At 45.4% G+C, this 27,529-nt stretch overlaps 2 protein-coding genes across 6 annotated transcripts; one reads left to right on the top strand and one right to left on the bottom strand.

The window, feature by feature from the left end:
* Positions 1-8: 8 nt before the first annotated feature.
* On the bottom strand, positions 9-25,127 carry Zc2hc1c (zinc finger, C2HC-type containing 1C). Of its 3 annotated transcripts, none has more exons than XM_006516270.2 (3): positions 24,959-25,127; positions 8,489-9,818; positions 9-2,968 (listed from the first exon to the last, which is right to left on the bottom strand). In XM_006516270.2, exons 2-3 carry the CDS (start codon positions 9,797-9,799, stop codon positions 2,696-2,698), a joined length of 1,584 nt encoding a protein of 527 aa, XP_006516333.1. In that variant the 5' UTR covers positions 9,800-9,818; positions 24,959-25,127; the 3' UTR covers positions 9-2,695. The 3 variants fall into 3 exon arrangements, with proteins under 3 accessions (XP_006516333.1, XP_006516332.1, NP_766002.2); XM_006516269.3 differs by lacking the exon at positions 24,959-25,127 and adding an exon at positions 10,645-10,819; NM_172414.4 differs by lacking the exon at positions 24,959-25,127 and adding an exon at positions 10,585-10,779 and having other exon boundaries at positions 12-2,968.
* Acyp1 (acylphosphatase 1, erythrocyte (common) type) lies at positions 10,932-26,972 on the top strand. 3 transcript variants are annotated; one of them, NM_001364360.1, is made up of 3 exons: positions 10,932-11,192; positions 19,288-19,379; positions 26,543-26,972. In NM_001364360.1, the coding sequence occupies exons 1-3, from the start codon at positions 11,027-11,029 to the stop codon at positions 26,756-26,758; spliced, it is 474 nt and encodes a 157-aa protein (NP_001351289.1). In that variant the 5' UTR covers positions 10,932-11,026; the 3' UTR covers positions 26,759-26,972. The 3 variants fall into 3 exon arrangements, with proteins under 3 accessions (NP_001351289.1, NP_079697.1, NP_001351290.1); NM_025421.3 differs by lacking the exon at positions 10,932-11,192 and adding an exon at positions 18,935-19,060; NM_001364361.1 differs by lacking the exons at positions 10,932-11,192; positions 26,543-26,972 and adding exons at positions 18,935-19,060; positions 20,231-20,476.
* The last annotated feature ends 557 nt before the right edge of the window (positions 26,973-27,529 follow it).

The following is a 27,529-nucleotide window of genomic DNA, read 5'->3' as shown; positions in this document are numbered from 1 at the left end:
AAGAGACATTACACGGAAATAATCTCTGCTGTTTTCCAATCTCATTCTTGCCAGAAAAAAAAAGCAAACAATTTTTTCCCCAGAAGTTTGTAAAAATTTAGAAAGTGCAGAAGGGGGAAAAGCCATTAAAGGAAGGATTGTCAGCAGGTCAAGAGTGGCTTGCTAGGCACTCAAGGTGACCAGAGTCCAACCTACAGAGTCCACACAGCTGTGTGTGGTCTCACACACTGGCGTGTGCATGCCTGCACTCATACACACCATGGGCCTACATAACATTGAGAAGAATCAGAGTTCTACACACCTCCTTGGTTCTCATGGGGAGACTTTTCCAAGTGATCATGCCAGTTTGTCTATAAAACTTCCTCAAGAAAGCTGAGTTGAACTTGGTCTCCTTGGCACAACAGCTGTTGCTCTTGGCTGAACATCACACTAAAGTTTAAAGCAAAAGGCTTCTAATGCTCAAATTTCATCTGGTTTGTTATCTATTCAGAAACATTTATGATGGGAGGAACAGCCAAGGAAAAAAAATATGTATTTTAGAGAAAGTTACTTATATGAGATCCCCAGGCCTCAAAGGAAGTACCAGTCATGATAGCAGGAGGCAGGGTCAGGACTCTGAGATGCCCTGCAAAGCCAGAAGTCATTTATTGCCTCAGTGATTAACTGCCGACATAAATACGCCGGTCATTAAACCTCACGGGTCATGGGCTTTGAGGAGGAAGATCTACATCCCAGCTCTGCTTGCCATCTGTGTGGTTGTGAAGAATGATCAACTGACCGAAAGCAAATGTTGACAAGAGGCACTGTGCTATGTGAACTAGGAAGTCTTTGCCCCAACATGTCTGCACACATTTCTAAATGGAAAGAGCACCTCAGGAGTTTGACTGTGAGAATTTCCCAGAGCTTTGGAACTTTAAAATGTATACTGTTTACGACGTGTGCTTAAAGTCCATGGACATTGGCAAGCAGTACCTGCGTGATCTCTAGTTGAGCTTGTAACGGGGCCCTTCCCTCCCCCAGAGTTGGAGCTAGCTAAATTCCCAAGGCTGACAATCAAGGTCGCAGGGAATACAAAGACAGCTGCTTGTTTTCTCCTTGGTACCTTAAAAATGAGTAAGTGCCACGTCTGGAGAAAGCCCTACACACACTTGTTCCCTCTTGAGAGCTCTAACCTATGACTCTAATAACATCATAATGGATCCCAAATCCTTATGCTCAGGAGGCCCAGCAGATGAGGCAGGGAATCTGGTTCTGTCTGCCATCATTCCCTCTAGAAGGAGCAGAGCAGCAGATTTTGAACTCCTTCCAGTGTGCCCCGTGTAGGTTGCTGCCCAGTGTTTCCACAGCCTCCAGATTGCCAAGACATGCTCCTACCCCAGGGTCAGAAGATCATTTGAAATGCTTCGTAACATTTATGAATGTTATATGAATGGGGTGGGGGTGCTGGAGAGATGGCTCTGAGGTTAAGACCACTTGTTGCTCTTGTAGATGACCTGGGTCCTCAGCACACACATGGTGACCCACAACCATCTGCAGCTCCAGTATCTGGAGATCCAACACCCTCTGACTTCTGCAGGCACCAGGCGTGCACATGGTGCACATACATACATGTGGTCAAAACACTCGTAAATCATTTTAAACTCTGAACATCTGTGGGGATGCGACCTTGTGATTTTAGCCGTGGCGTATTTGTTACATGGAATAAAGAACATTGTGTACTCCTCAGTGAACTTGCCTGGGGGAGAGGGCATGTCAGGTTAAAGACCCAGTGGTCCTAAGAGCTTAAGCAGCCAACCTTCTTAAGCTCCCCAAATCCATTAGTTGAAGGCCTAACTTGAAGTGGGCACTCTTCCCACGGTTAAGAAGACCTGATCCCTTTCAGAGTTTAAAATAGAAGCACGACTATGTTCTGATCTCTGGGCCATGAAAAACAGTGAGCATTGTCCACACTTGCTTAGACAGGCTCTGCTGCCTCGAGGCGGACAGCCACACAGTCATATTTGAAAGGATACCAGCCACTTCTTCCATCAACATAGGAAACACATTTAAAGAGAACAAGTACAGAGAAGTAAAACTTTTCTACCCACCCCTACTCTGTGAAGAGCATAAAGCTATTTCATTATACAGTACACCACAGGGAAGGGTTAGGATACACTGGTTCCCTAACGGTCCATACTTTTGTTGGCTTTCAGCCAGGACTGTGGCCCATGGAGGCCAAGAACAGACTTCCATTATGAGCACCTCACTGCATAGTCGAACTGCCTTTTATAAGAGTTACCATCTGTGTGACAGTAGTACTCCGACCCCACTCTCTCTTCTTTATATCCCAATTTTCAAGAGCAAGAAGGGCTAACAGAACCCCTGGACATGTGCCGTGGCCAGGGGATGCGGATTGGGGCACTTCACCAGCACAAACCATGGTCAGGCTCAGGAAAAGAGAGCTTTAATGCAGTCCTCACCTACCAAGTCTTCAGGCAAGAACATAAACACTCAGCCAAGTTCTGATTCAGTGAGAAGCTGGGGCTTCTGTTTGTCTCTTGCCACGTAGCAGTGGCTGCCCTCAGGGGTCAATTTGCCCCGCAGGCAGATCCTGAGCTCTGGAGAAGTTTATCTCCCTGCTTCCCATCCCTTACTCTCTGGTTTACTGCTGAAGGGAAGCACAGCCTGAGTGGGGTTGGTTTCTGCCATTTTCTGCTCAGCTGTCGTGCCTCCTTGGCGGCGGTGGTCGGTTCTTGATGGTCTTACACTTAGGTATGTGGCGTTCAGCCACCTTGGGAGCAAAGTGGCGGCTGCAGTGAGGACACTGAACATAGTCTGGGTTGTCTGCAGGCAGGATGGAAGGCAAGTCTGAGGGATTGCCACCTCTGGCGATTACCTGCTGGACCTGTCGCGCATGCCGGAGGGTACGGATAAAAGACTCGTGCTTCTGTCTCCAGGTGCTCTTCCGAGGGGGAGGCGGAGTTTCAGCCTGTAGTGTAAAAGGCACATTGAGCCCACAGTTGCCATGGATCATTCCCCTTTCTGGGGCTCCATGAGAGCCCGTGGAAAGGGCCTCAAGACCAAAGAACAATGAAAAGGTGTTGAGCAAAGCATGGCCCAAGAGCCTGCAAAGAGGGCTCCTACCTGGAGGCAAGGCAACCCTGAGAGGAGGGAGGTGTGGGGATGAAAACACACCAAACTTAGGACTCTTCTCCTACCCTGTATATTTAGGTGCCTAACACCCCAGTACCTTTCTACCCACAAGAAGGAAGGCCTCTCTCTAAAGAAATTGAACTAGATAATGTTTTAAAGATAATTTTTTAACTTCAGGTGTGTGTGTGTGTGTGTGTGTGTGTGTGTGTGTGTGTGTGTGTCCTGTGTGGGTAAATGCCCATGAATGGAGGGCTGGAGAGGGTGTCTCATGGAATTACAGGTGGTTGTAAGACACCTGAACTCAGGTCCTCTGAAAAAGCAGCAAGTACTCTTAGCCACTGAGATGGCTGTCCGGCCCCTAGATGGGTTTTAGTTCAGAAAATCCAGACAGGAGAAGGAACAGAATTCATTTCAGTGCTGGTGGTAGGAAAGCTTGAGCTGCCTAGCAACCATGGAGATGTCAGGCTCCTTTCTAAGATCAGCTCCGAGAATAGAGTAACTAGTAACTAGAGGATCATGGGAGGGTCCACAGTTCTCTGGATTCACCCAGTGAACCAGAAATGAACCTTCCAACACTGACTTGAGGGGACCACAATTACAGGGCTCACTACTTCATAACTTCAGTATAAAGTCCTTTGCTGAATAAACTCACTAAAGCTTAAATACAAATGAACAGCAAGGGGTGCTGATGCACACCTTTGATCCCAGCACTCAGGAAGCAGAGACAGGAGGATCTCTGTGAATTCAAAGCCAGCCAGGACTAAAGAGTGAGACCCTGTCCAAATCAAAAACAAAGAACAACAAATGAAGAGGCAGGGATTGTCAGATTCTTGCTGAGAACTTATCTAAAGAGAAAGGGTCCCGAAGTACAAAAACAAAAACTCAGGAAACTGAAAAAAAGAGTTTTAACAGAAAAATATAATATCAAATACCATGTCCACGGTATAGAAATGGCTCAGCAGTTAAGAGCACTGGCTGCTCTGGTAGAGGACCCAGGTTTGATTCCCAGCACCCATGTGGTAGCTCACAATAGTCTGTAACTCCAGTTTCAGGGGACCCCATGCCTCCTCCTGGCCTCCTTTAGGCAAAGCATACATGCAGGCAAAAACCCCATGTACATAAAAAATAAATTGCTTAAAAAAAGACTTTGTCCATAAAAGGAATATACTATGAAAAGTGAACAACCAGGGAAACACAACAACCATAAATTAAAAGCCTGATAGTCGAAACTCAAAAAGAAGCGATGCAAAATAATAAAACCTTTTGGAATGGGAAAATGAGACCAGATGGAAAGGAGAAATAATCAGAAAATGAGTCCAGAAACTCAACATGTGAGCAAACTTGTTTCAAGGAGGACAGAAAGCCCAAGAGGAAGTTATTAAGGAAATAATATAATTAACATTTGTAGAATTAAAGAGTACAAGTCTTGTAACTTGAAGTGGCTTACCAAAATTTCAAAATGAGGCCTGCAAAACCTTAAAACTGCAGAGTAAAAGCCCTGTTAGCGTCTGGAAAGGAAACAGAATTGGTTTCATAAAGTGAAGAAGTCAAAACAGCATGCGATTTCTCAACAGCAAACTGGATGCTGAAAGAAATAATGTCTTAAAGTTTTAATAAAGTGAGAAATCATGAAATATTTCTCCTTTTATAACTTTAATTAAATGTGTTCTTTGACAATTAAAAAAAAGCAGCCTTATAAAGAGCCAGGCATGGAGGCAGAGGCAGGCTGATCTCTGAGTTCTGGGCTAGCCAGGGCTACATAACGAGGCAATGTGTTAAAAGCAAAGTTCTTAAAAAAAAATCGTTATCCACTGAGATTTCTATACCCAGCTAAGTCTTCACATAGGAAGATTTCTATACCCAGCCAAGTCTTCACATAGGAAGATTTCTATACCCAGCCAAGTCTTCACATAGGAAGCATGTGTAGATGATTTCTTAAACTCCATGAATAAGAATATGCTGATTGCATATCTCGTGGTAGCTTCCAGCAAAACAAACAGGGAAGCAAGAAAAAAGACAGGATCTAACACAAAAGAGAGGCAAATGAACTCCAAAGCCAAGGGACGACCACTCCAGAGAGAGCAAAAGGAGAAAGAGAAGTTTCTAGAATTTGGAGGAAAAGAAAAACATCTCAAACTATTAAAAGGTATCTAGGGGCTGGAGATATGGCTTTAGTGGTTAGAGCAGTTACTGACTGCTCTTCCAAAGGTCCTGAGTTCTATTCTCAGCAACTACATGATGGCTCATGACTATCTGAATTGGGGTCCAATGCCCTATTCTGGTTTGTCTAAAGACAGCAACAGTGTACTCGCATATATAAAACAAATAAATCTTTGTTTTTAAAGGGTATCTGAACACTTACAAAAAACATTAACAAATACTTAACATCTAGTTGGTTAGGGAAATTTTTAAGTATAGATTCATGGAAAATGAACGAGATGAAAACTAAATAATTTACATCAAGGACATGTAGGCAAGAGCAGAATTTGCTCATCAGTGAAGATGTAGAACTTCTGTCCTGTAAACTCCCACTGTTTTAAATAAGAACTGTGCTCAGCCAGAGTGGAAGGGAAAATAACAACAGAGAAGGCAAGGGTTCGAGTTCCCGCAAGCAGACATCAGAGAACATGAGAGGTTGGTGATCAAGGAAGTGAGCATATTATTTAGAAACATGGAAATGCATGCCAGAAGACATCTCACACAGCTGCGGACACGGGTGGAGAACTGAGAAGGATGAAGTAAGACTGCATTGTAGATCATTTAGTGCATCGTGGGTTTTAAAATGTGTGAAACAAATTATTTAAAATAAAACTGGAGCCAGCAAAATAGATCTGTGGATGAGCTTGCCTGTCACCTTATGCCCAATGACCCAAGTTTATCTCAAGAGCTGTAAGGGGGAATAAATAAGAGAACTGGCTCTCACAGGTTGTCCTCTGATTTCAATATGTGTGCATGCACACTGACACACACAAATTAAATAAATATTGATCTTTAGGAGAATTTAAAAGGGGGCTGGAGAGATGGCCCAGAGGTTAAGAGCACTGTCTGCTCTTCCAGAAGTCCTGAGTTCAATACAGAGCAACTCAATAGTGGCTTACAACCATCTATAGTGGGATCAGATGCCCTCTTCTGGCACAAAGGTGTACATGCAAATAGAGTACTCATAAGCATAAAATAAATACATTTTTAAAAAAGAATTTAAAAAGGCCCTGTTGGTAAAAGGTAAGAACAAGGAATATATCAAAGGGAAGAACAGGCTTGACCAGGCATATCTCACTGAAACCAAAGACAAAAGAACTGATGTTAGAGATGGCAGCCAGGAACCTTAAAAGAATTCAGCCAGAAGGATCTTCAGCTATACACTAGCCCTGTTTCCATTCTGTATCATACTGAAATATCCCTTACTACATTAAGCTCAAAGACGTGTGTGGGCTCCTGCCTCATGTGCTAACAGTGTACGTGCCCTATGTCTGCTGGATGTTATATGGAAATTAACTGACTTAAATAAAGGTTCTCAGAGTATACAGGAAAAATGACAAGGGCCTGCAGCCACTTAGCTCTCAACGGCACAGAACTCAGGAGAGAGACTTGAGACCCTCCCAGGATGGAGCGCAGCTCAGCCCAAGTCCTTTCTGCCTTGTGTCCCCAGTGCAGCCCAGGACCTCAAATGGGTCTGCTTAGAGCTGGGGGCATTCTGCAGCTTCACTGCTACTATATTTAGGGACTTAAGAAACACAGAATACTTTCGATGATGGCCCCAAGTCAATTATTATGAAAGGCCAGAGGGAATCCCCAGTGAATTACTGGGTTGACCAAAGGGCAGAGAATAGTAACGAGCCATCCTGTCATTATCTTGTTGTCATTCTTGTTGGAAGCTGGGTACTAGGGAGATTATCTCGGAACGTGGGAGAGACATTCTTGTGGTGATATCTCAAATTGTACTGAGAGAAAATACTGTAATTATAAGTTCCCCTCGAACATCCGTCATACCAATGTGCTTTTTATAAAAGGCTCTAGCAAGGGGACATTTAAACTGTAAGGTTCTGAGAAGAGAGAATTGGAAACTGGGTGTGGTGGCCCATGCCTCTAATCCCAGCACTTGGAAAGCAGAGTCAGGTGGATCTCTGTGAGTTTGAGGCCAGTCTGGTTTACATTGTAAGTTCCAGGCCAGCCATCAAGGAGGGGAAGAGAGGGGAGAGAAGGGAGGGGAGGAGAGAGTAGGGAGAGGAAGCCATGAGGACACATTTCTTTGGGGAAGAAATGAAAACAGAAATAGATTCTAATTTTTTCCCCAGACTATTAGAGTTACATTGGGCCTTTGAGGCTGTCTAATATGGGTTATTCCCAACCCTGAACTTCTTAGTCTTTAATATTTTTCTCTAAATTCATGACCCCACAGAAATTACAGGATTAAGATGTTTTTCTAATTCATGCTAAAATAATGTTGAGAAACTCTTAATTTACAAACCAAGTGGCACAGTGCCCTTGAAGGTTGGTTATGGAGCAACCATCTCCAGGTGGCTCTAAATTAGCCTGTAACTAATTAACTGGGCTAATTTAGCCTGAGCTGGTTCCACTTGAGTTTTTTAAAGTGAGAGATGTTTTTGAGATATAGGGGAAAAGGTACTTTTATCTCTATAGTATTACTACTCTAACTAGTGGGTGGAGGATTCAAACTTACATGTGTTTCTTGAATTTACTAACAAAGGACATCAAAGTGGAACTAATTTTGAAAGAGCCTGCTGAGAATGGTAACAGATGGAAAACACAAGGAATTCCCCAATAAATCAAGAAAATACACATTTTATAGTTGTTTTTTTAAATGCAAGTTTTAAGTGTAATATTTTTTTCCTGCAGCAAACACGAATTCATTTTTATAATAATCAAAAGGACATACATTTTGAAGTCTGGATTTTGGGGTCAATTAAAGTTAAGATTTATCTATTCATAAAGGTGTTAGGATAGTAACTAGCAAGAGCTATTGATTAGCAATTGACTGTAGATCTACTACCCATGGGTCTCTGAGGACATCACTGAAAGATAAGAATCTACTTAAACTGTCCAATGTGTGTGCAAGCATGTGCACGAGCGTGCAGACACGTATCCGTTTAGGGGAAGCCTAGGCCTTGGTTTTTGAATGAATGTAATGACATTCCCACGGACACAATAAGATTCTTACCCTCACAGAACTGTGAGGCTCCTACACAAAGCTCTGACTAGAGAGACTAGGCAAACAGAAATCCTGATTCTCCCCTCCGTCCTACACTACCCCAGTTCCCACAAGCAAACCAGTGAGGGCGTAGCAGGCCATTCCACGCACCCCTGCACAGAGTCAAATCTAGGAGGCTTTTATTACCTTGGCTGTGGCTGGTCCCCTCCAGTTCAAGTACTGCTCTAGTTCTGTGCCCTTCGCCCGGGCCCTGGAAGAGTCAAACACTTTTCTTTTGGACCCTTGCATCTTGCCACAGACGGTGGAGTGTCTCTGCAGCCTGAGGGAAAGAAACGATCGTCCACAGTGGCTGCACTTGGCCAGCTCTGGCTCTTCTGTGGAGGAGCTGGACCCAGAGGAGCCTGGTGTCCCGGACCGACTTGACTCCTGCAGTGTACTGCCCAGCTCCTCTGCCGGTTGAAAGAACGCGTCTGCTGAGGGTCCTGCGTCTTGATCTCGGATTTTACTGTTACTGGCCATCAGTCTTTCCCTTTTGAGCTTTTGGAGTTCATAATCAGAGAGCTGGCGTGGACTAGGGTTTTCCTGAGCCTGATCACAAGTTTGATCCTCTCCCCTGTTTCTACTGAATACCTCAGACCTGAACTCTGGGGACAAGCAGGGTTTGTGTGGGGTGTCATGGTCACCATCTCGAACCCTCCTTCTAGGTAGTACCATCCTTTGTAGCTCTCTGTCTTCCTGGAAAATGGCCTGTTTCTTTTCCTTCTGCATCCTTCGAAGACCCTCCTCTGTCTTCTTCAGCTTTTCTTGTAGGAGAATCTCCTTTCTGCGGATCTCCTTCTGTAAACTCTCCCCTGCAGCTTCGAGCCTTTGGATCTGGGTCCACTCGGTCCTATGGAGCTCCGCCACGACCTTCTCTGCCTGCACAGAGGCAAGAAGAGATGAATTCACCCAGCTCCTTAAACCAAAGCTGTTGTCTGAAAACTCACTTGAGTCAGGGAGTCTTGGGTAGCCATTCTGGTCCCCGTCTGCGCCCGCATCACTTGTACTATGTGACTTCCGGTGGACCATGGGTTTCAGTGGGTAAGCCCGATCCACTCCCACTCGTTTCCTCCTAAAGGGAATGAAGTCCTGGTCATTTGCTTTGGGATACCGGGGTGTCGGACTAGACAAGTAAAACAGACCCTTTCCTTGGCCCTGGGCATTGTTCCCTGAGCCTTGCTGCCTGATTCCTGCACTGTGGGGACAGGAGTGCCTCCGGGCTTTTGTGCAGACGTTCCTTTTGGGGCGGGTGGAGACCTCGTCCTCCTGCTCCATTTCTGTGTTGCTCCAAAGCTTCGACTGGAAACTATTCCTCAAATGTCCCATCGAGGGCCGCTGGGAAGAGTCACTTTGTTCGTAAGGGTCGTGCTTAGCTGAGTGGAGTCCAGGAGCTTCTGTTTTATTATGTGGGAACATAACGCCCACAGGCAGATGTGGAGCCAACTGGAGACCAGCCATTCAGTGCCTGGACCGAAGCCTAGGGGAGATTTAAAGCAGATACATGTGAAGAATTTGTCTGAGGTTCACTCCCGGCTGCTAGAGTAAACTGTTTGTCCATTTGCCCTACCCACATTCCCTTTAAACGTTTCTCGGGACTGTGGTGTTGGCTCTGCCAGGACATTCTTTCAATAAGCATTTAGGGAGTGATGGTTATGTGCCAGGCCAGACATTGCTAAGCCCCGAGGACCAAAGAATGGACGTGACACAGGTGTTCTGCCACTGACTTTCCTCCAGGCCTGTAGATGACCTGCTCTACACCATTTATGGAATGGGTGGGAAAAGCTTTAGATAGAAGGTCGTCCGTGACACAAAACAGGCAACCTGCTCTTACCAGCCCCGGGTTCTTGTAAATTGCAGAGGCCGCTCTGAGTCCAGTCCCACGGTTTTACGGGGTGAGAACAGTGGCCTGGCGACAGGGCCTGGCCCAAAGCACTCCCTGGACTTTCCCCTTGCTACAAACTACAAAGAGCACGAGCCACCCGGGCCTGAAGCAGGTGCCCGGCTGTCAAGCCCTCATGCAAAGATGCTCTATGGCTCAAACCGCACCAGGCTTGTAAAGAGAGTGTGTTGGGAGAGGGGGTGACAGACACCTGAGCGCCCCAGCCCGCTTTGGATCCGGAACTCCAGAGTCATGTTCTGTCCCAGAGGGTCAAACGGGAGTCCTTACTGGGACCCGGCCTCTAGGGATAAACTCTCACTCTCCAACCCCTCGGGAGGTCTCAGTATCTCCCCTTTCGGCGTACCTGAGGCGCTCGGGGGCCGCTCCAGCTCAGGGAAAATCCCCAAGACCTAGTTTTCCACACCTGACTAAACCCAACCGCCGTCCACGCAGGCGCTCTCTGTCCACCTCTGTTATCCCGTTGCCTGGAGACCAGAGCACCGCCTCTGGTTGAGAACTTTTAGCTCCAGATGTGCGCAGGCGCAGTCCACAAGCAATCCGAAAGCCGCCGGGGCAGATTGGGTTGGAGGGACGGAGGGAGGTGGTGGAGGGAGTGCGGGGAGGTGGGGAGGGAGGTGGGGAGGGAGGTGGGGAGGGGAGGAGGGAAGGGAGGTGGAGTACGGGTGCAGTCGGGTCACTTGTCGAGGTGCAGCCAACTCCGCAGCTCAGATCAGCGTTTCCCTTGGGGAGGGGTTGGAGAGGTTTTTCTGGGGCTACATCAAAGAAGAACTTGGATTTCTCCGAGAATGAAGCTCCCAGACCTTAGGGTGTGCCCTTGTCTGGAGAAGGGTGGAGCCCCTAGATGGGCTGCGGAATCATCCCGCCCCAGGATTCGGGAGTCTGTCCAGCTAGCGGGAGTGGGACTGCTGATCACCCTTCTGAGTGCGCTCGGCTACTGCGCTCAGGCCCCAGGTAGGGCTATGTAAGAGCTCCAGGCTACATGCTCCGGGCTGTCTTCCCTCGCAATGCTTTGGCGCTTGCTATTATATTAGCTTTACTATTATTTCACTACGTGTTATAGTCCCAGGGTAGTTTCTATGGCCAATCTAATCATTTTGCTATTATAACGTTTCACTCTCACGTGACCGTTACTACTTAGGGCCCAGGAATGACTCAGCCAAAAGTAACAATAATAAAGTTAACAACCAGATCAACAGTAATGAACATAACTTGATTTCAACATTAAATGGTCCTCTGTAACTTTTTGACAACAGAAGAGAGTTTATTTGTCTTCTTCGTGCTTCAGTTCATTTGGATAAGCTGTTTTGGAACAGATAGCTCCGTTTTTCTTGTAACTACACAGAAGATTCGAGCACGTGGGAAATAAAGTAGACAGCAGTCTCGTTAATACAACAGATCAGATGTCAGCTTTTATGCGCTACAAAAAAAAATTCCTTGGTGGACTCTCTAGGGCAGATTGTCAGTCATTCTTTTCATTCCCAGTTGGCTCTTCGGCCTTCTCCACATTGCAGAGGTTTCCCACGGACTAGGACCCTGCCTCAGTCAGCTTCTATGGGTTTTCCCATACATCTTTTCTAACTCGTTTCCATACTCTCCCCCTGAATCTCTAGTGTTCAAGTATACATAACTTCCTTGTGCAAGAAAAGTTCCCCTTCCCATCCCTGGGTCTGTCTCTCTCTGTGTTAGGATCCCACTGGAGTCTCTTCTGTTTTGTTTTGTTTGCTGTTTGTTTTGAGACAGGCTCCCTATTTAGTCTATGGTTAGCACTAGTTAGTCCTCCTGCCTACTTAATCCTCTTGTCTCAGATTCTCCCAGGCTGGGTATAGGCATATAGGCCTTTCCTCCCTCCCCCCCCCCCCCGCCCCCACGCACACGCACACAAGAAAGAGAGAGGAAGAGAGAGAGAGAGAGAGAGGAAGAGAGAAACTCCGAGGTCTATGTGAATATATGCCTTGTGTGTGCAGTGCCTGGGAAGGCCAGAAGATGGCAATGGAACCCCTAGACCTGAAGTCATGACAATTGAGAGCTACCTAACAGGACACCTCAAGTTCTTTTTCTTTCTCTCCTTCTCCGTCTCCTCTCCCTCCTCCCCCTCTCCCTCCCCCTCCTTTATTTTGCTTTGGTTGGCTTCTTTGTTTGTGTTTGTTTTGTGGTTGGTCTGGAGCTCTCTACATACTCCAGGCTAGCCTTGAACTCAAAGAAATTCTCTTGCCTCTGCCTTCAAAGAGCTGGAGTTAGAGATGTGCAGCATGTCCAACACACCTCAGCTGATTGCAAACTCTACACACTTACACAGCTTTTCCTTATCTTTCCTCTTTGTTCTGGCCCCTGTGGTCTGGCTCTCTCTCTCTCTCTCTCTCTCTCTCTCTCTCTCTCACTACGCAGCTAATAGAGTCCTTCTCGGGCAAGCTTCTATTTCTGGAGCCTGTTCACTCAGCAATATTGATCATCCACTCCCTCAAGACTCAGTTCTCACTACTCCTGTGTCCTCTTGGTTTCTTTTTCTCAGTCCTGTTCCATCTATTTAAGGTTTCTGGCATTTATATCTTCTGGCATTTATGCAATAAGTATATTGGAATATACTTAACTCCCTTACTGGCCTTCTAAGTTTAGATATTCCCCTGAGTGCTCCTATTTTTGATGTATATGCAGTTCTGCAGTTCTAAGTAATCTCTTCCTTATGATTTTTATTAGATCTGAAATTTGGGGGCTCACTCTTGTCTAAAATATGCCCTGCTTAGCAATAGTGTCTCTCCAACTATCCGCCTGGCACCTCCTCATGACAGTTCCTTAGGAGCCCTAGATTCAGTGTGATAGACATTGATCATCTCCCCATTCTCTGTCTGCTGTTTTCCTGGTTCATGCCCGCTCACCCTCAAAGCTGCTTCCTTTGCCATCTCTTCCAAACGACCTACAAATGCTATTGAGTCTACATCTGCCAGTTTTCTCATAATAAGTGGCATCCTCTCTTGTTCTGCCTGTGTTAATCGTTGGAGTGGCTTTACCCCCCTCACCATCAGCATCTGCTCCCTAATTCTTGCTGTTGTTCAGATGTTGATTCTAAACCTTCTTTCTCAGCTTCGTTGATTAGCAGGACCGAGGCTTATCAATCAGTGTTAGAACGACAGTGGGGGTCTAGAGAGATGGCTCAGTGGTTAAGAGCACTGACTGCTCTTCCAGGAGTTCTGAGTTCAATTCCCAGCAACCACATGGTGCCTCACAACCATCTGTAATGGGATCCCATGCCCTCTTCTGGTGTGTCTGAAGACAGTGACAATGTATTCAAATACATAAAAAATAAATCAGTGGTAAGATGTATACTTAGAATGCACAAGGGTCTAGATTCCATTACCAAGCAGTAACAACAACACACACACACTACATACACACACACACACACACGCACACACACACACACACACACACCACACACAGGGTGGGGGGGGGGGAGAGGAGCAGGTGAGGGAGAGAGAGATCACAAATAAAAAAGTATAGATAGTACTTTGGCAACACATATACTAGAACAGAATTGATACTGAGATCAGCATAGCTGCTGTTCAAGAATAAAACACAAGTTTTCAAAGTGTGTCTTTTAAAACTTGTATATATTGGGGCTGCGGAACTAGCTCATGTTGTGCAAACATGAAGACCTGAATCAGTCATCACAATCCACATTTTAAAAAGCCCAATTTGAAGCTGGGCGTGGTGGCGCATGCCTTTAATCCCAGCACTCGGGAGGTAGAGGCAGGCGGATTTCTGAGTTCAAGGCCAGCCTGGTCTGCAAAGTGAGTTCCAGGACAGCTAGGGCTATACAGAGAAACCCTGTATCAAAAAAAAAGCCCAGTTTGGTGGGATTTTTACAGATTTCTAATCCTACTTCTGATAGTGAAGGATGGGTGACTCACTCCCTGGGTTCCCTGGGCAGTCGGCCTAGCCTACTCAGCAAGTTCCAGGACAGTGAGTGAGCCTGTAGGAAGGAAAAAATGGGTTGTACCTGGAGAATGACACTCCAGGTTGCCCTCTGGCCTCCATGTGTGTCCACATACATACGTGAACAAGAAGATACACAAAATCACATACGCATATGTATGTATATATCATATGAAGTGTGAATATATATGTCAGTGTGAAGTGTGATGTTTTGATACAAGTATACATTGTCAAATGATTAAGTTGAGCTAACTGTTGTAGTTAATATTAATTGGGGTTTCTATCCCACCTTTGATTCAATTCCCAAATAAAAGACACAAAACATTTATATTTATAATTAACCTTAAAAAACACTAGAGCTGGGCAGATATCAACCCTCAAAGTTATTTTGTCTATTTCCCCATCAATAACCCTGAGTTATAACTTGTCCTGTTCCTCCTGCGCCATTCTTACTTCAACTAGCCGGTCCTCATGGCCATGCACTCAAGATTCACCCACCCCATTGTGTCTTCTTCTCTCTTCACCTTTCTCCTCCTCCTGCTCTCCTCCTTCAGACCTCAAGCCTGGCAACTGAAGCTCCGCCTACCTCTCTTCTGCCCAGCTATAAGCTGAAGGCATCTGTATTCAACCAATCGTTTTAAATTAAGTCCGAGGTTACACAGCATCACTTGGCGACCGTGAGGATCTCTTCCTCCCTGGGGGCCATCAGGCCTCGGGGGCCACTATTTAAGCATTATAAGACATGACAACAGATCAACCCTGGACAGCTAGCTACTAAATCCTCTTCCCTACTGACTTCTTGAGGAACTGCGATTCATCACTTCCCCATTTTCTATTTCCCACATTAGGTGGAGGATATCGCTACAGTTCTGCCACCCCTTAATAAATGGGGTCAACCTCAGCAGGTCTCAGTCATAGTTGTGAGCGGGAATCTGGATTGTAGTTCATTCCAAATATAGTCAAGTTGACAACCAGGAATAGCCACTACAATCCACCCCTTGTCAACTTGACACAAATAATATCTCATGTTCACATGAAACAATAACAAGGTTGTGAATATACCTAACATGATATAACTATCCCTCGTACAATCGCAAACGCATTTGTAAATTTACAATGGGCATTCATATTACTTTATAATCCTCGTTTCTGCAACTGGTTACGTGGCCTTAATTGGTATTTATAACTACCTTCCTCTACTACCCATTCTGTATTTCTTCTCCTTCAGCCAGCACCTCAGCAGGTCTTGGCTCTTTTCCTGGAGGATTGACCCATACCTTCATTCCTGATGGGTCTGTGTCCTTTGTCATCCTGCTTGGATTAGGCTGTTGTAGTTTCCCATTGACTTTAATCACAGGACATGGTAGTACTAAGAGACGCCCTAAGGGATCTCCTACACTCCAGACATAATCTTGCTTACCACCATTGTGAAGAGGTAATCCAATTTCCCCATGGTAATCTGGATCTATCACCCCTCCTAACACTGTTATTCCTTTTTTAGCCTGTTGGTTTAAGGGCATAAGAAGCCCAAAATGACCAGGGGGAAGTCTGAGCTTCCAGTTCAATGGAATGTTTGTTGTAGCTCCTGGTAGGAGCACTCCCCCCTCTGGAGCCAAAACTTCTAAGCCAGCAGAACCTAGAGTTATGGGGACAGGAAGCAAAAATTTTCCTAGAGGGTCACTAGGAGTGATAGTAAGTGGAACTATTCCCTTTTCCACCCCTTGATTCCTGGACCCATGAATCCTGGCTATGGGTGAAACTGTACCATATATCGAGCGCTGATCCAAAGCATATACTGCCTTCTGAAGAACTCTACCCCAGCCTTCGAAGCTGTTACCACCTAATTGGCGTTGTAACTGCGTCTTCAAAAGGCCATTCCATCTTTCTATCAGCCCAGCTGCTTCAGGATGATGGGGAATGTGGTAAGACCAGTGAATTCCATGATCGTGGGCCCTCTGTCGTACTTCTCTGGCTGTGAAATGAGTTCCTTGGTCAGAAGCAATACTGTGTGGAATACCATGACGATAGATAAGGTATTCTGTCAGTCCGTTAATGTTGGTTTTAGCAGAGGCATTACGTGCAGGAAAGGCAAATCCATAACCAGAATAAGTATCTACTCCAGTAAGAACAAAACGTTGTCCTTTCCATGAAGGAAGTGGTCCAATGTAGTCAACCTGCCACCAGGTTGCTGGCTGGTCACCTCGAGGAATGGTGCCATATCTGGGGCTCAGTGTCGGTTTCTGCTGTTGGCAGATCTGGCAATCAGCAGCAGCTGTAGCCAGGTCAGCTTTGGTGAGTGGAAGCCCGTGTTGCTGAGCCCAAGCATAACCTCCATCTCGACCACCATGGCCACTTTGTTCATGTGCCCATTGAGCAATGACAGGGATGGCTGGAGAGAGAGGCTGACTGTCCACAGAACGGGTCATCTTATCCACTTGATTATTGAACTCCTCCTCGGCTGAAGTCACCTTTTGGTGAGCATTTACATGGGACACAAATATCTTCACATCCTTTGCCCATTTGGAGAGATCTATCCACATACTTCTTCCCCAGATGTCTTTCTCACCAATTTTCCAGTTGTGATCTTTCCAAGTCCCTGACCATCCAGCCAATCCATTGGCTACAGCTCATGAGTCAGTGAATTTTCGATAATCAACTGTCATTATATTGTCTCCAGCAGAAGGTGTAGCCCAGATTAAAGGTGTGTTCTGCCACACCTTTAATCCCAGATGAAAAGGCGTAGCCCAGATTAAAGGTGTGTTCCTTAAACTCGGAGATTCAATCTTCTGGAATCCATAGCCACTATGGCTTAAGATCTCCAAACCAAGATCCAGATAAGGATCTCCAAGCCTCAAGATAAGGGTCACTGGTGAGCCTTCCAATTCCGGATTGTAGTTCATTCCAAATATTGTCAAGTTGACAACCAGGAATAGCCACTACAATCCACCCCTTGTCAACTTGACACAAATAACATCTCATGTTCACATGAAACAATAACAAGGTTGTGAATACACCTAACATGATATAACTATCCCTCGTACAATTGCAAACGTATTTGTAAATTTACAATGGGGCATTCATATTACTTTATAATCCTCGTTTCTGCAACTGGTTACGTGGCCTTAATTGGTATTTATAACTACCTTCCTCTACTACCCATTCTGTATTTCCTTCACCTTCAGCCAGCACCTCAGCAGGTCTTGGCTCTTTTCCTGGAAGTATCTTAGGAATAAAATGTGGGCATGTATTCAAAAGGTTCCCCTAAGATCCTAATGTGCAGATGGTGTTTGAGAGCCCCTGGTTTCATCCCAGCTACTTTTGCCTCCTTGCCTATTGGTGCTACCGTATCATCACCCAAAATTGGAGAGTCAAAGTATTCTTAGGAGTGGACTTTGGACTGGCTGCCTGAAACTAAATCCATCACATTCTGGTTGGATTCTGGAACTTTGGAAGGATACTGTCTCCTCCACAAGCTCTTTCTCAGCCCTTCCCATCAGAATTAATCTCTCTGCTTCTCCCTAACACGTTCTGTTTCTGTTATAATGTTGGGCTGGTTCGTGGTGAGCTCTCAGAGTGAGTGAAATGAATTACCACGTTGCACATGATCTTGTCCGTTCTGTGCATGCACAGCTACGATAAAGAAATCTTTGAGGGCAACGATTATATCATCCGTCTTGTACACCATATGGTGTTCCATCCATTACACTACTCAGTGGGTCTGGAATCTATAGAGAAACTCACTTTAATTGAATTTTAGAGAAATTGCATCAGTCAAACACAATGTTTAGTGTTGTTTTCAAATATCGCCAAGGACACCATTCAGTACTGCTCCTCCTCCTCCCAGCAGGGAGGCTTTCTGACTTTGTTACAGGGGGAACTGGTGTAATGATAGATTTCCATAGCTACCACTGCTAACTATCTCACCTTGCCAAGTCTGCCAGCCTGACATATTACCACATGGGGCCCGGTGTTAGGAAATGATATGATACAGACAAGCAGTCGAAGAAGGGACAATAAACTCCACACACAATTTGCTTCATACACATTCTCGATCCTAAGGGTAGCTGAATTCCAATGCATACAAATCAAATCTCATTTTAGCAGTCCTCATCTAAAAACACCTTAGTAATTCTCTTTCTCTAAAAGCAAATGCATGCAATTTGGTTATTTTGCTCAGATTTATTGATTCTATTGAGATTCCTGAGCCATGAATAACTTGCCTGTGCTTTATTATTTATTTATCAATTTTTTTTTTTTTTTTTTTTTTTTTTTTTTTTTTTTACCTAAGGTAGACTCTGGATAGCAGCTTCCAAAACCCCAGATAGAATGACTTCACCGTGATGTCGTGTGCATTTATTGTCTTTTGCTACCAAGTCCAAATTATGCATGTCCCAGAATTGGAAGAGAACTGAAAGAAGGGAAAAAAAAAAAAAAAGGGCAGGCCAGATTCTATTAGTCACTGACTGTGCTAACAGCCCTAGGCACCCAGTAGGGTGAGTGGACATATTAAGTGTTTTGTCTATGACTTTCTTTACCCACGGGGAAATGACAAGAGGGGTACACTTAGTGGCAGAAGTGTGGTACAGGTTGGTCATTGTATGCAAAACCGGACTCTCCACTTAAAAAAATTAATCCCAGGATCTCTCCAAAACGTGACCCACTTGTCCTGAAGCCCCACCCTTGGGCGGGTTCTTGAACAAGGAGCCACCTCTGATTGGTTAAATCGCGGTGATGGGCGTGCAGGGCAGCGTTGGAGAAGCCGAGCTCTAAACTTCCGGAAGTGGCGGTTAACACGGCTCGGGCGGTTGATCTGAAGGTCTTCGGGGCTGTTCAGCGGCTCCTGGGGAAGCCCCAGAAACTCGAGCTTCCGCCGCTCGGATCATCCAAGTGTCAGTGGAGGGGATTTCGGGCCGCATGGGGATAGGATGGATGGCGGCTTCAGGGCTGCAAGGGCAGCGGGATGAGCAGGCGAAGGCTCCCCGACCAGGGGCTTGCGTTTACATCCACTTACTCCTTGCAGTTCCGGGACCCTGAGGTTCCGGAGAGGCCCCCATGGTATTGGAGGGCGGGTGCAGCCCTTTCTTAGGACGATGTCTCACCTTGCTGTCTCTGACAGGTTTGAGCATGGCAGAAGGGGACACCTTGGTCTCAGTGGATTACGAAATTTTTGGAAAGGTTCAAGGGGTGTTTTTCCGCAAGTACACTCAGGTATGTGGCTTAAGTGTCGGGGCGCATCACTAAGTGATGGACAGGAGGCCTGGTTCTGACCAATGGGAACTGGGAGAGTGGGAAGGGAGCACCTGGACACTCTCCTGACGGAGAATACCGCTAGCGCACCCTGTTGTACTGTCACCAAGCTAAGTCGCCTCTAAAAAGCTGCCATCAAGATAGAGAGGTGGCATTAGGTAGGCCGATCACAGAGTAACTTACATAATCGCCCATCATACCTACAAGTTTATTCCTCCAACTTCCTCTCAACACCTCAGTTTTGTTTTGTTTTGTTTTGTTTTGTTTTTCTTCCCATCATGGGACTCAGGGACATTGGCATGCTAAGCAAGCTGCACTGTACCAGCTAACAGCAAACTTGGCATCCTCTACCCCTGTTTCCCCATCACTAATCTCTCCAGTGCACAAGGGCAATCTCAATTTCCCTTCAGCAGAGTTGCCTTTCTGCTCACTATGGCCATCCTGATGGATGTGACAGAGTGTACCTCCTTGAGGAGTTTCATTGTTTTAGTTCAGGTATAAAGTATTTAAAACACCTCAAGTCATACAAGTCATGTTCTTCAGTCACCATAGAACTAAAGTACAAATAAGTAACAGAAAGAGAACTGTTATTAGCTATAATTCCATTTGGAAGATAATATTCCAAATTATCTGGAGTAGCACGTTTTTGTTAAATCACGGTAGAATATATGTACTGAAAACCTTACTATTTTAACCATTTGAAAACACACAATTCAGCAACCTTAAGTACGTTCATACATCCTTGTCTTATCACCAAGGAACAGTTGAAGAACCAACCCCTCACACATACACTTCCTTCTTTATCTCAAAAGGCTGAAGCTCTACCCACCAGCTCCTGTCTTCCCCTTCACCAGCCCCTGGTGGCCAGGATCCTGCATACCCATGTATGCATACGCGTGTTGAAGTCTGAGGACCAGTTACGGGAGTCCGTTCTCCCCTACCATGTAGATTCCAGGGATCAAACTCAGGTCACCGGGCTTGGTGGCAAGTGTGCGCCATCTTGCTGGATCTCTATAAATTTGACCGCTCTGGCTAGCGCCTGGGTAGTCTCATGAAGTACCTGTCCTTTGGCGGCTGCCTTCCTTCACTAGCATCCTGTCCTCAGTGATGTGTAGATGCACCCACGTGTCCGGAGTCAGAACGTCTTTCCCTTTTTTTAAAAATATTTTTAAAATTTATTTATTATATGTAAGTACACTGTAGCTGTCGTCAGACACTCCAGGTGAGGGCATCAGATTTCATTATGGATGGTTGTGAGCCACCATGTGGTTGCTGGGATTTGAACTCAGGCCCTTTGGAAGAACAGTCTGTGCTCTTAACCACTGAGCCATCTTTCCAGCCCCACGTCTTTCCTTTTTAAGGCTGAGTATCATGCTGTACAGTCTCAGGGTGGTTTTGATTTGCCTTTACCTAACACATCTTTATGTGTTTATTGGCATGTAAAAGATACATATTTGGAGATCTTTCTATTCAAATCCTTGTCTGGTAAATTGAGTTATTTTTCTTTTTTTGTGTATGTATTGACACCTCTTTATCTACTCCAGATACTAAGCCTCTGTCTGTCTCTTTCCATTTCTTTTTTGAGTTTGAGATAAGGTCTCCTTAGCCCAGGCTGGCCTAGGACCTAAGAGCTAACCACATATCCACATGCTTCTCTCCCTCTCCCTCTTCCTCTCCCCCCTGACTGCTGGGTTTAAAGGTGTATGCTACCATGCTCAGCACTAATTCTCTTTTTAAAAACGTGCCTTTATGTGTACATCTGTGTGAGCGACTGCGGGCGTGTACGGCAGAGTATGTGTGCGGGCCTCTAGAGGCCAGGAGAGGGTGAAGATCCCCTGGAGCTGGGGTTCCAGGCAGCTGTGAGCCACTTATTGTGGGTTCCAGAATGAACCCAGGTCTTCTGTAAGAGCATGTGTTCCTTCCTCACCCCTGAGCATCTCTGCAGCCTCCACCTGGACACCAGTCTCTTAGCCAATGCCCGATGCTGACATGCCTTCCATTTTGGAGAGTTCCTTTTTCTTGATAGGGTTCTTTCAGGCACCAAAAGTTTTCATTTTGCTTGTTTGAGAAAGTCTCACTGCATAGCCTAGGCTGGCTTCGAACTCTTGATATTCCTCCCAAATACTGGGCTAACACACAGACATCACCACTATGCCCAGTGGGATTACACATAGACATTATCACCACGCCCGGCAAGGATTTATTTTTGAACTCCCAATTTTGCTTTTTTTTTTTTTTTTTTTTTTTTGAGGGAGGGAGGGGATATGGGAACTGTACTTGTAGTTTTGTGATTTGTCCTTTTAGTGATTTAAGGTCCTGAAGAGCCACGCCTATGTTTCTTCCCTTAGGTTTTTCATGTTTAAATCACTTAAGCTTTGGGGAGTTTTTTTTGGGAGCAGGGGTTGCATATTTGTTTGTTTGGCATTTGGAGACAGGAAACAAACAAAAAAAAAGCATGCAGGCTCTGCCAGATGCCTCTCCATGGATCCTGGGCCATGGCTCTCCTGGATAGCCATGTATTCCTTAGAGAGCCAGGCTCCAGAGGCCTGAGCAGCGCAGCCTCTGTTCTCTCAGCTGCCCAGCAGGCAGTGCACACATTTCCATCCACTGTACCTTCTCTCCTGGTCAGTTATCCCTTTCCACAGATTTGCGGGACTCATACCTACTCAGGCCATCAGGCCCCATGTAAGTTTTTCTGCCAGCTGGGCTATCCCTAACATACTAAAGTAGAGTTCTAGTTATCAATTTGAGAGACTTTCTTTTTAGGTTGAAAACAAGAACTGGTGATTAGATTTCTTAAATCATTCTTAGAAGGTTTGGCACAGTGGTGCACATTCTCAAAGGCTGGGGGGCGGGGGTATGGGCACTAAAATAAACTCAAGACCAGCCTGGGTACAATAGTGAGACCTGACCTCAAAAGAAACAATTGAAATGAAACATTTATATATAAAATTATATATATATGTGTGTGTGTGTATTTATATTTATATATACACACACATACACACATGCATACATATCAGGGGACTGTGTAAGCAGAAATGTTTTCATTGGATTTGTGTGTGTGTGCGCGCGTGTGCATGCATGTAGATGTCAGAGGACAACTTGTGGGAGTCACTTCTCTCCTTCCACTGTGTGTCCTGGGGATCTAACTCAGGTCACCAGGCTTGGTGGCAAGTAGCTCTTCCTGCTGTGCCACCTTGTTGGCCATGGAAACTGGTTTATGATATGGTGTTAGCATATAGAAATTTCCTTTCAGAGAAGCCTATTGGAATTCCACTTGCTTCATTGTTTTGTTAATTTTTCCTGGGGAGACATGAATAAATGTCTGTTCACCCTAGCTAGACTACCAAGAACTGACCAAACAAATGATTCCACGCAAGGGTAGCTTGGTAAACTAGTGAGTTTTAATTTTGATCAAACATGAACAACTTACAGGCAGCAACAGCATGTAGTTCCTACCCACCCCCATCCTTAACATGGTATATAGTGTCAGGGAGGGTTAGAGTGCAGTGGCCGTTTATGCTGGCTAATGAGCTGTGCTGAGAGCCCCCTAGGAACTGCTTTGTGGTCCTCCTCTCCGAGGATGGATGGAATGCTATTGTGTCGAATATGAGGGGCTTCTCCAGTAATCACAACTGCTACGCTTCTAAGACCAGAGTTCTCCAGCACTTGGATATTCAAATCTGAATGTGAATCAGCAAGCAGTATTACGATATCTTTTAAAAACAAGAGTAGAATTTAGCATCCAGATAAAGCCTGTTGGAAATTTCCATCCTCCAAGGGGTCAAAATTTGGAGTGTCCTGTTCACCGGAATCCAGGTCAATTGCATTTCAAATCAGAGACTTATTTGACTGATAGAACCTCCTGCTCAGAACTGCACCGTTATGCTGATAGCTGCTCGCCATCGGTGGTGATTTCATAGCTGGAGGTTGACCGCTCCACCAGCTTACGGTGAAGCACGAGGGTACAGTTACACAGCCGGCTGGATGGGATGTCTAACTCAGAGTGCACTCTCCTCTGCCATGTGCCTCTCCTTCGGCACTCAACACACACTGTAGGTAGCTCCTGCTTCTCTCCATGGCTTACTATTCCATCCCTTTGATGGAAATATTTTTGTTCATTATACAAACACATCTGCTTTGACTATAACTGCTTGGATGGATGCCCCATCCAGTTCCTCCTCAAAACATTTTTTGCTTTCCTTGGCATACCCGAGCAATTTCCCACCTTTGCCCAGGTATGCTGGCACCTACACATGCAATCATGTTAGCCCCCATACGCGTTTGCAATCCAACCACTTCTATTGTAGATCAACAATGATATAATATCCTAATTATAATTTATGTAGCAATAAAACTAACTCCAGTACATCACTGTCTTTCCTGAATGCTCACTTCTGCCACATTTAATAATGAACACTAGGGAGGAAAAAAGCCACACAGCAGTTGCTCTTCATAAGCATGTGCAACTTGATTGTTTTTAATTAACTAATTTTTTATTTTTTATTGGTATTTTGCCTACCTGTATGTGTGTATGGAGGTGTCAGGTCCCCTGGAGCTGGAGTTATAAATGGTTGTGAGCTGTCATGTGGATACTGTGAATTGAACCCAGGTCCTCTGGAAGAACAACCAGCGTTCTTAACCACTGAGCCATCTCTCTGGCCTCCACATGTTCAACTTTAAAGACAACGTGATTACTTATTAGATGAGAGAAACGAAACGCTAGGAGAAGGTTTGGAAAGGTGGCTGGCGTGAGATTCTCCTTCAGAGATGAGCTTTATTGGGAGAACTTTGTGACCATGGGTTCTGCGGGCAGGCCTTGAGGTAGGAGAGCATTAATTCATCAGATCAGGCAACATGGCAGGGCTTACAGGCTTTCATTTAAAACTTGGAGAAGAATGGGAAGGTGGCTCAGTGGGTAAAGACTGGTGGACTGAGCTCAATCCCCAGGACACACAATGGCGGAAGGAAGGAACAGACCTCTGCAAGCAGTCCTCTGACCTCTATACTTTTGCTATGGTATGCGTGCCCCACCCCTATATGTGTAACTGTAATTAAAAAGGAGGAGCATCATTAAGAAAGTTAACTTAGGGGCCTTGGGTAGCCGGCTTAGCCGCCCATACTGTTCTTCCAGAGGATCCGAGTTTAGGTCCCAGAACACATATGGTTCATAATCAACTTTAATTCTGGCTCCAGGACACCTGCCACTGCCCTCTTCTGGACTCTGTGGGTACCAGCACTCACATACCACACCCCCTCTGTATATACATAGTTGTCTTAGAGTTTCATGGCTCTGAACAGACACCATGACCAAGACAACTCTCTCTTTCTTTCTTTCTTTCTTTCTTTCTTTCTTTCTTTCTTTCTTTCTTTCTTTCTTTCTTTCTTTCTTTCTTTCACTCTGTAGACCAGGCTGGCCTTGAACTCAGAAATCTGCCTGCCTCTGCCTCCCAAGTGCTGGGATTACAGGCATGAGCCACCACTACCCTGCCCAAGACAACTCTTATAAGGATAACATTTAATTGGGGCTGGCTTACAGTTTCAGAGATTCAGTCCATTATCATCATGGCAGGAAGCATGGCAGTGTGCAGGCAGACAGTGCTGGAGAAGGAGCTGAGAGATCTACGTTTTCATCCAAAGGCAGTAGGAGACTACTGTGTCTCATAATGGGCAGAGATTGAGCTCAAAGCCCTCCTCCACAGTGACATACTTCCTCCAACTTGGCCACACCTACTCTAACAAGGCCACACCTAATAGTGCCACTCCCTTGGGCCAAGCATATCCAAATCAACACAATGGTAAAAATACTTTTTTTTTTGGAAAAAAAGAGAAGCAGGCACTACAGTCATGACAGGGGTAGAAGGAATGCCCACAAGAGATGGAGCCTTCAGTGAAATCCCCCAAACAAAGGGAAATATCTGACTCTTATGCTCTTTCAATATTAGAGTTTGTCAGTAACTTATTTTTAGTGATTTAGCTTAGGATAGCCTACAGGATAAAGAGCATTGAGGAGCCAGGTACTGGATAGGGCCATATATTAGGGGCTATGAGTTATGAGGCTGTACACACAGCACGGCTTCTTAGCTCTTGGTCCAGAGAGAGCTGCAGCAGGGACCCGGCCTGGTTTCTCCAGGCTGCCAATCTGGTCTCTTAGTGCGGCGCGGGTCGTCCACGGGCAGGCCCATGATCTGACAAGGAAGGCGAGTGGAAACCTGATAGCTGTGGAGCCTCCTGAGCCCTGAGTGTTGAGAGGCTCCCCAGCTGCATCCCTTCTCTAAATGTGACAGAAAGTGGGCTTTGGGCGCAATGTAAACACGTTGGGTTAGAGTTCCCCCAACAGTAAAAACAATGCTTGTGTTGCCCAGGAAATTGTGAAATACTGTGTAATGATCTTTAAAGATACAATGGATCCCTTCATCTGGATTTGTTTAGGTGTGGTCCTTGCTAAAGGCAAAGGGGAGGGTCAAGTAACTTGAAGCTTTTTCTGTTTAATACACCCATTAGACTGCTGATTAGGAGAAGAAAAAAATGAGGGTTGTGGGTATAGTCTAGAGCGAGAGTGTTTGCCTGCCTCGGGACCATGTGTGAGGCCCTAGATGAATCCCCAGGGCTTCGAAACCAATCTAAAACTCAGGGTCTTCCCCACCTCACTTTATTTGGCTAGGCCTAATGCTGCACACTCCTAAGGCAGAGGCAGGGCGATGGCTGGGAGATCGGGGCTAACCTGGTCTATATGATGAGTTCTATCCAAGCCAGCCAAGGCTACATGATGAGACTGTTTCAAAGAAAAAAAAAATGAACAAGCTGTAAGCACTAGGAAATCATTCTGAAGGCATCTTTTGGGGGCTCACTCTAGCGCTTGACCATAATTACTAAGCAATGAAAAATGCTAAAGAAGTCAAATGCTGAGTTTTGTAGAATTTTTAAAAAGGGGGGGGGGTGTAGAATCAAGTGGCTAAAAATCAGCCATGAGATCCCCTTTGGTGTCTGTTTTGATTTTTCTGGACAGTGTCAAATTAGTTCCGGTGGTTTGATTCCAGGCCAGGATGCTGGCCCGATTCTGTCTCCCTTTGTTCCGTGCAGTCTCACCGCACCTCTCTTTCTCTCTTTTCTTCCCTTAGGCTGAGGGTAAAAAGCTAGGTTTGGTGGGCTGGGTTCAGAACACCGACCGGGGCACCGTGCAAGGGCAACTGCAGGGCCCCGTCTCCAAGGTGCGCTTCATGCAGCAGTGGCTGGAGACCAGAGGAAGTCCCAAGTCGCACATTGACAGAGCAAACTTCAACAATGAGAAAGTCATCGCAAACTTGGATTATTCAGACTTCCAAATTGTAAAATAATGAAACGAATCTTAATATTTTTTCAAAATAATCTCACTCCTTTTTTTAAATCGCTAGATTAAAAAAAAAATAGAACTATTCTGTGCTCAGTATTAGAATTTGTTAGTAAGTTATTTTGGTTGCATGTTGGAAAAGTTACCACGTATTACAAGTATGATGAAATACAAATGTGTATAATTCTAACCAATAAAAACACATTAGAACCTTATGCTTACATTGCTTCCCCCCCTCCCTTTTAATCCTTAGTGAACTTTGGGCAACATGATTAATTCGTTATTGTGAGAGGAAAATTTTGGGGTAGTTTAACGAGGTCTGAAAGAGAAGTAACTTTGCCATTTCTTTACATTGTTTACACGGGAGACTTCATGTGTAGCAAGAGCAAATGCCACCAGGTTGGGCTGTTCCGTGTTCACATGACGCACTGCACTAATTACTTTTGGTTTTCAATCCTTTGGAACATCTACAGTCACTCCTTTTCCAAAGGTGAGAAATTCAGATAAAGTAGTTATGGCCTGGATTGCGCCTCCCCTCATTTGTATACCTAAACTACTCTAACCCAAGGACCAATCCCATTGGACTGCTGACTCATAAGAGTGTATGCACCACAGACCACGTGAAGACAGACAGCCACACCCAAGAAGGAATCCTGGCCTAAACTCCAGCTTGTCCTAGAACTGGAAAGAAAAGAAAACAAACAAAAACCCCGGCTACTTAAGCCACCCAGCCTGTGGCCTTTTGTCATGAAGCCCTGGCAAACTGAACAATAATCAG

The sequence above is a fragment of the Mus musculus genome, chromosome 12 (genome assembly GCF_000001635.26).
Source record: "Mus musculus strain C57BL/6J chromosome 12, GRCm38.p6 C57BL/6J".
In the NCBI taxonomy this organism is placed as follows: domain Eukaryota; kingdom Metazoa; phylum Chordata; class Mammalia; order Rodentia; family Muridae; genus Mus; species Mus musculus.
This window is presented reverse-complemented; position numbering and strand designations above follow the sequence as displayed.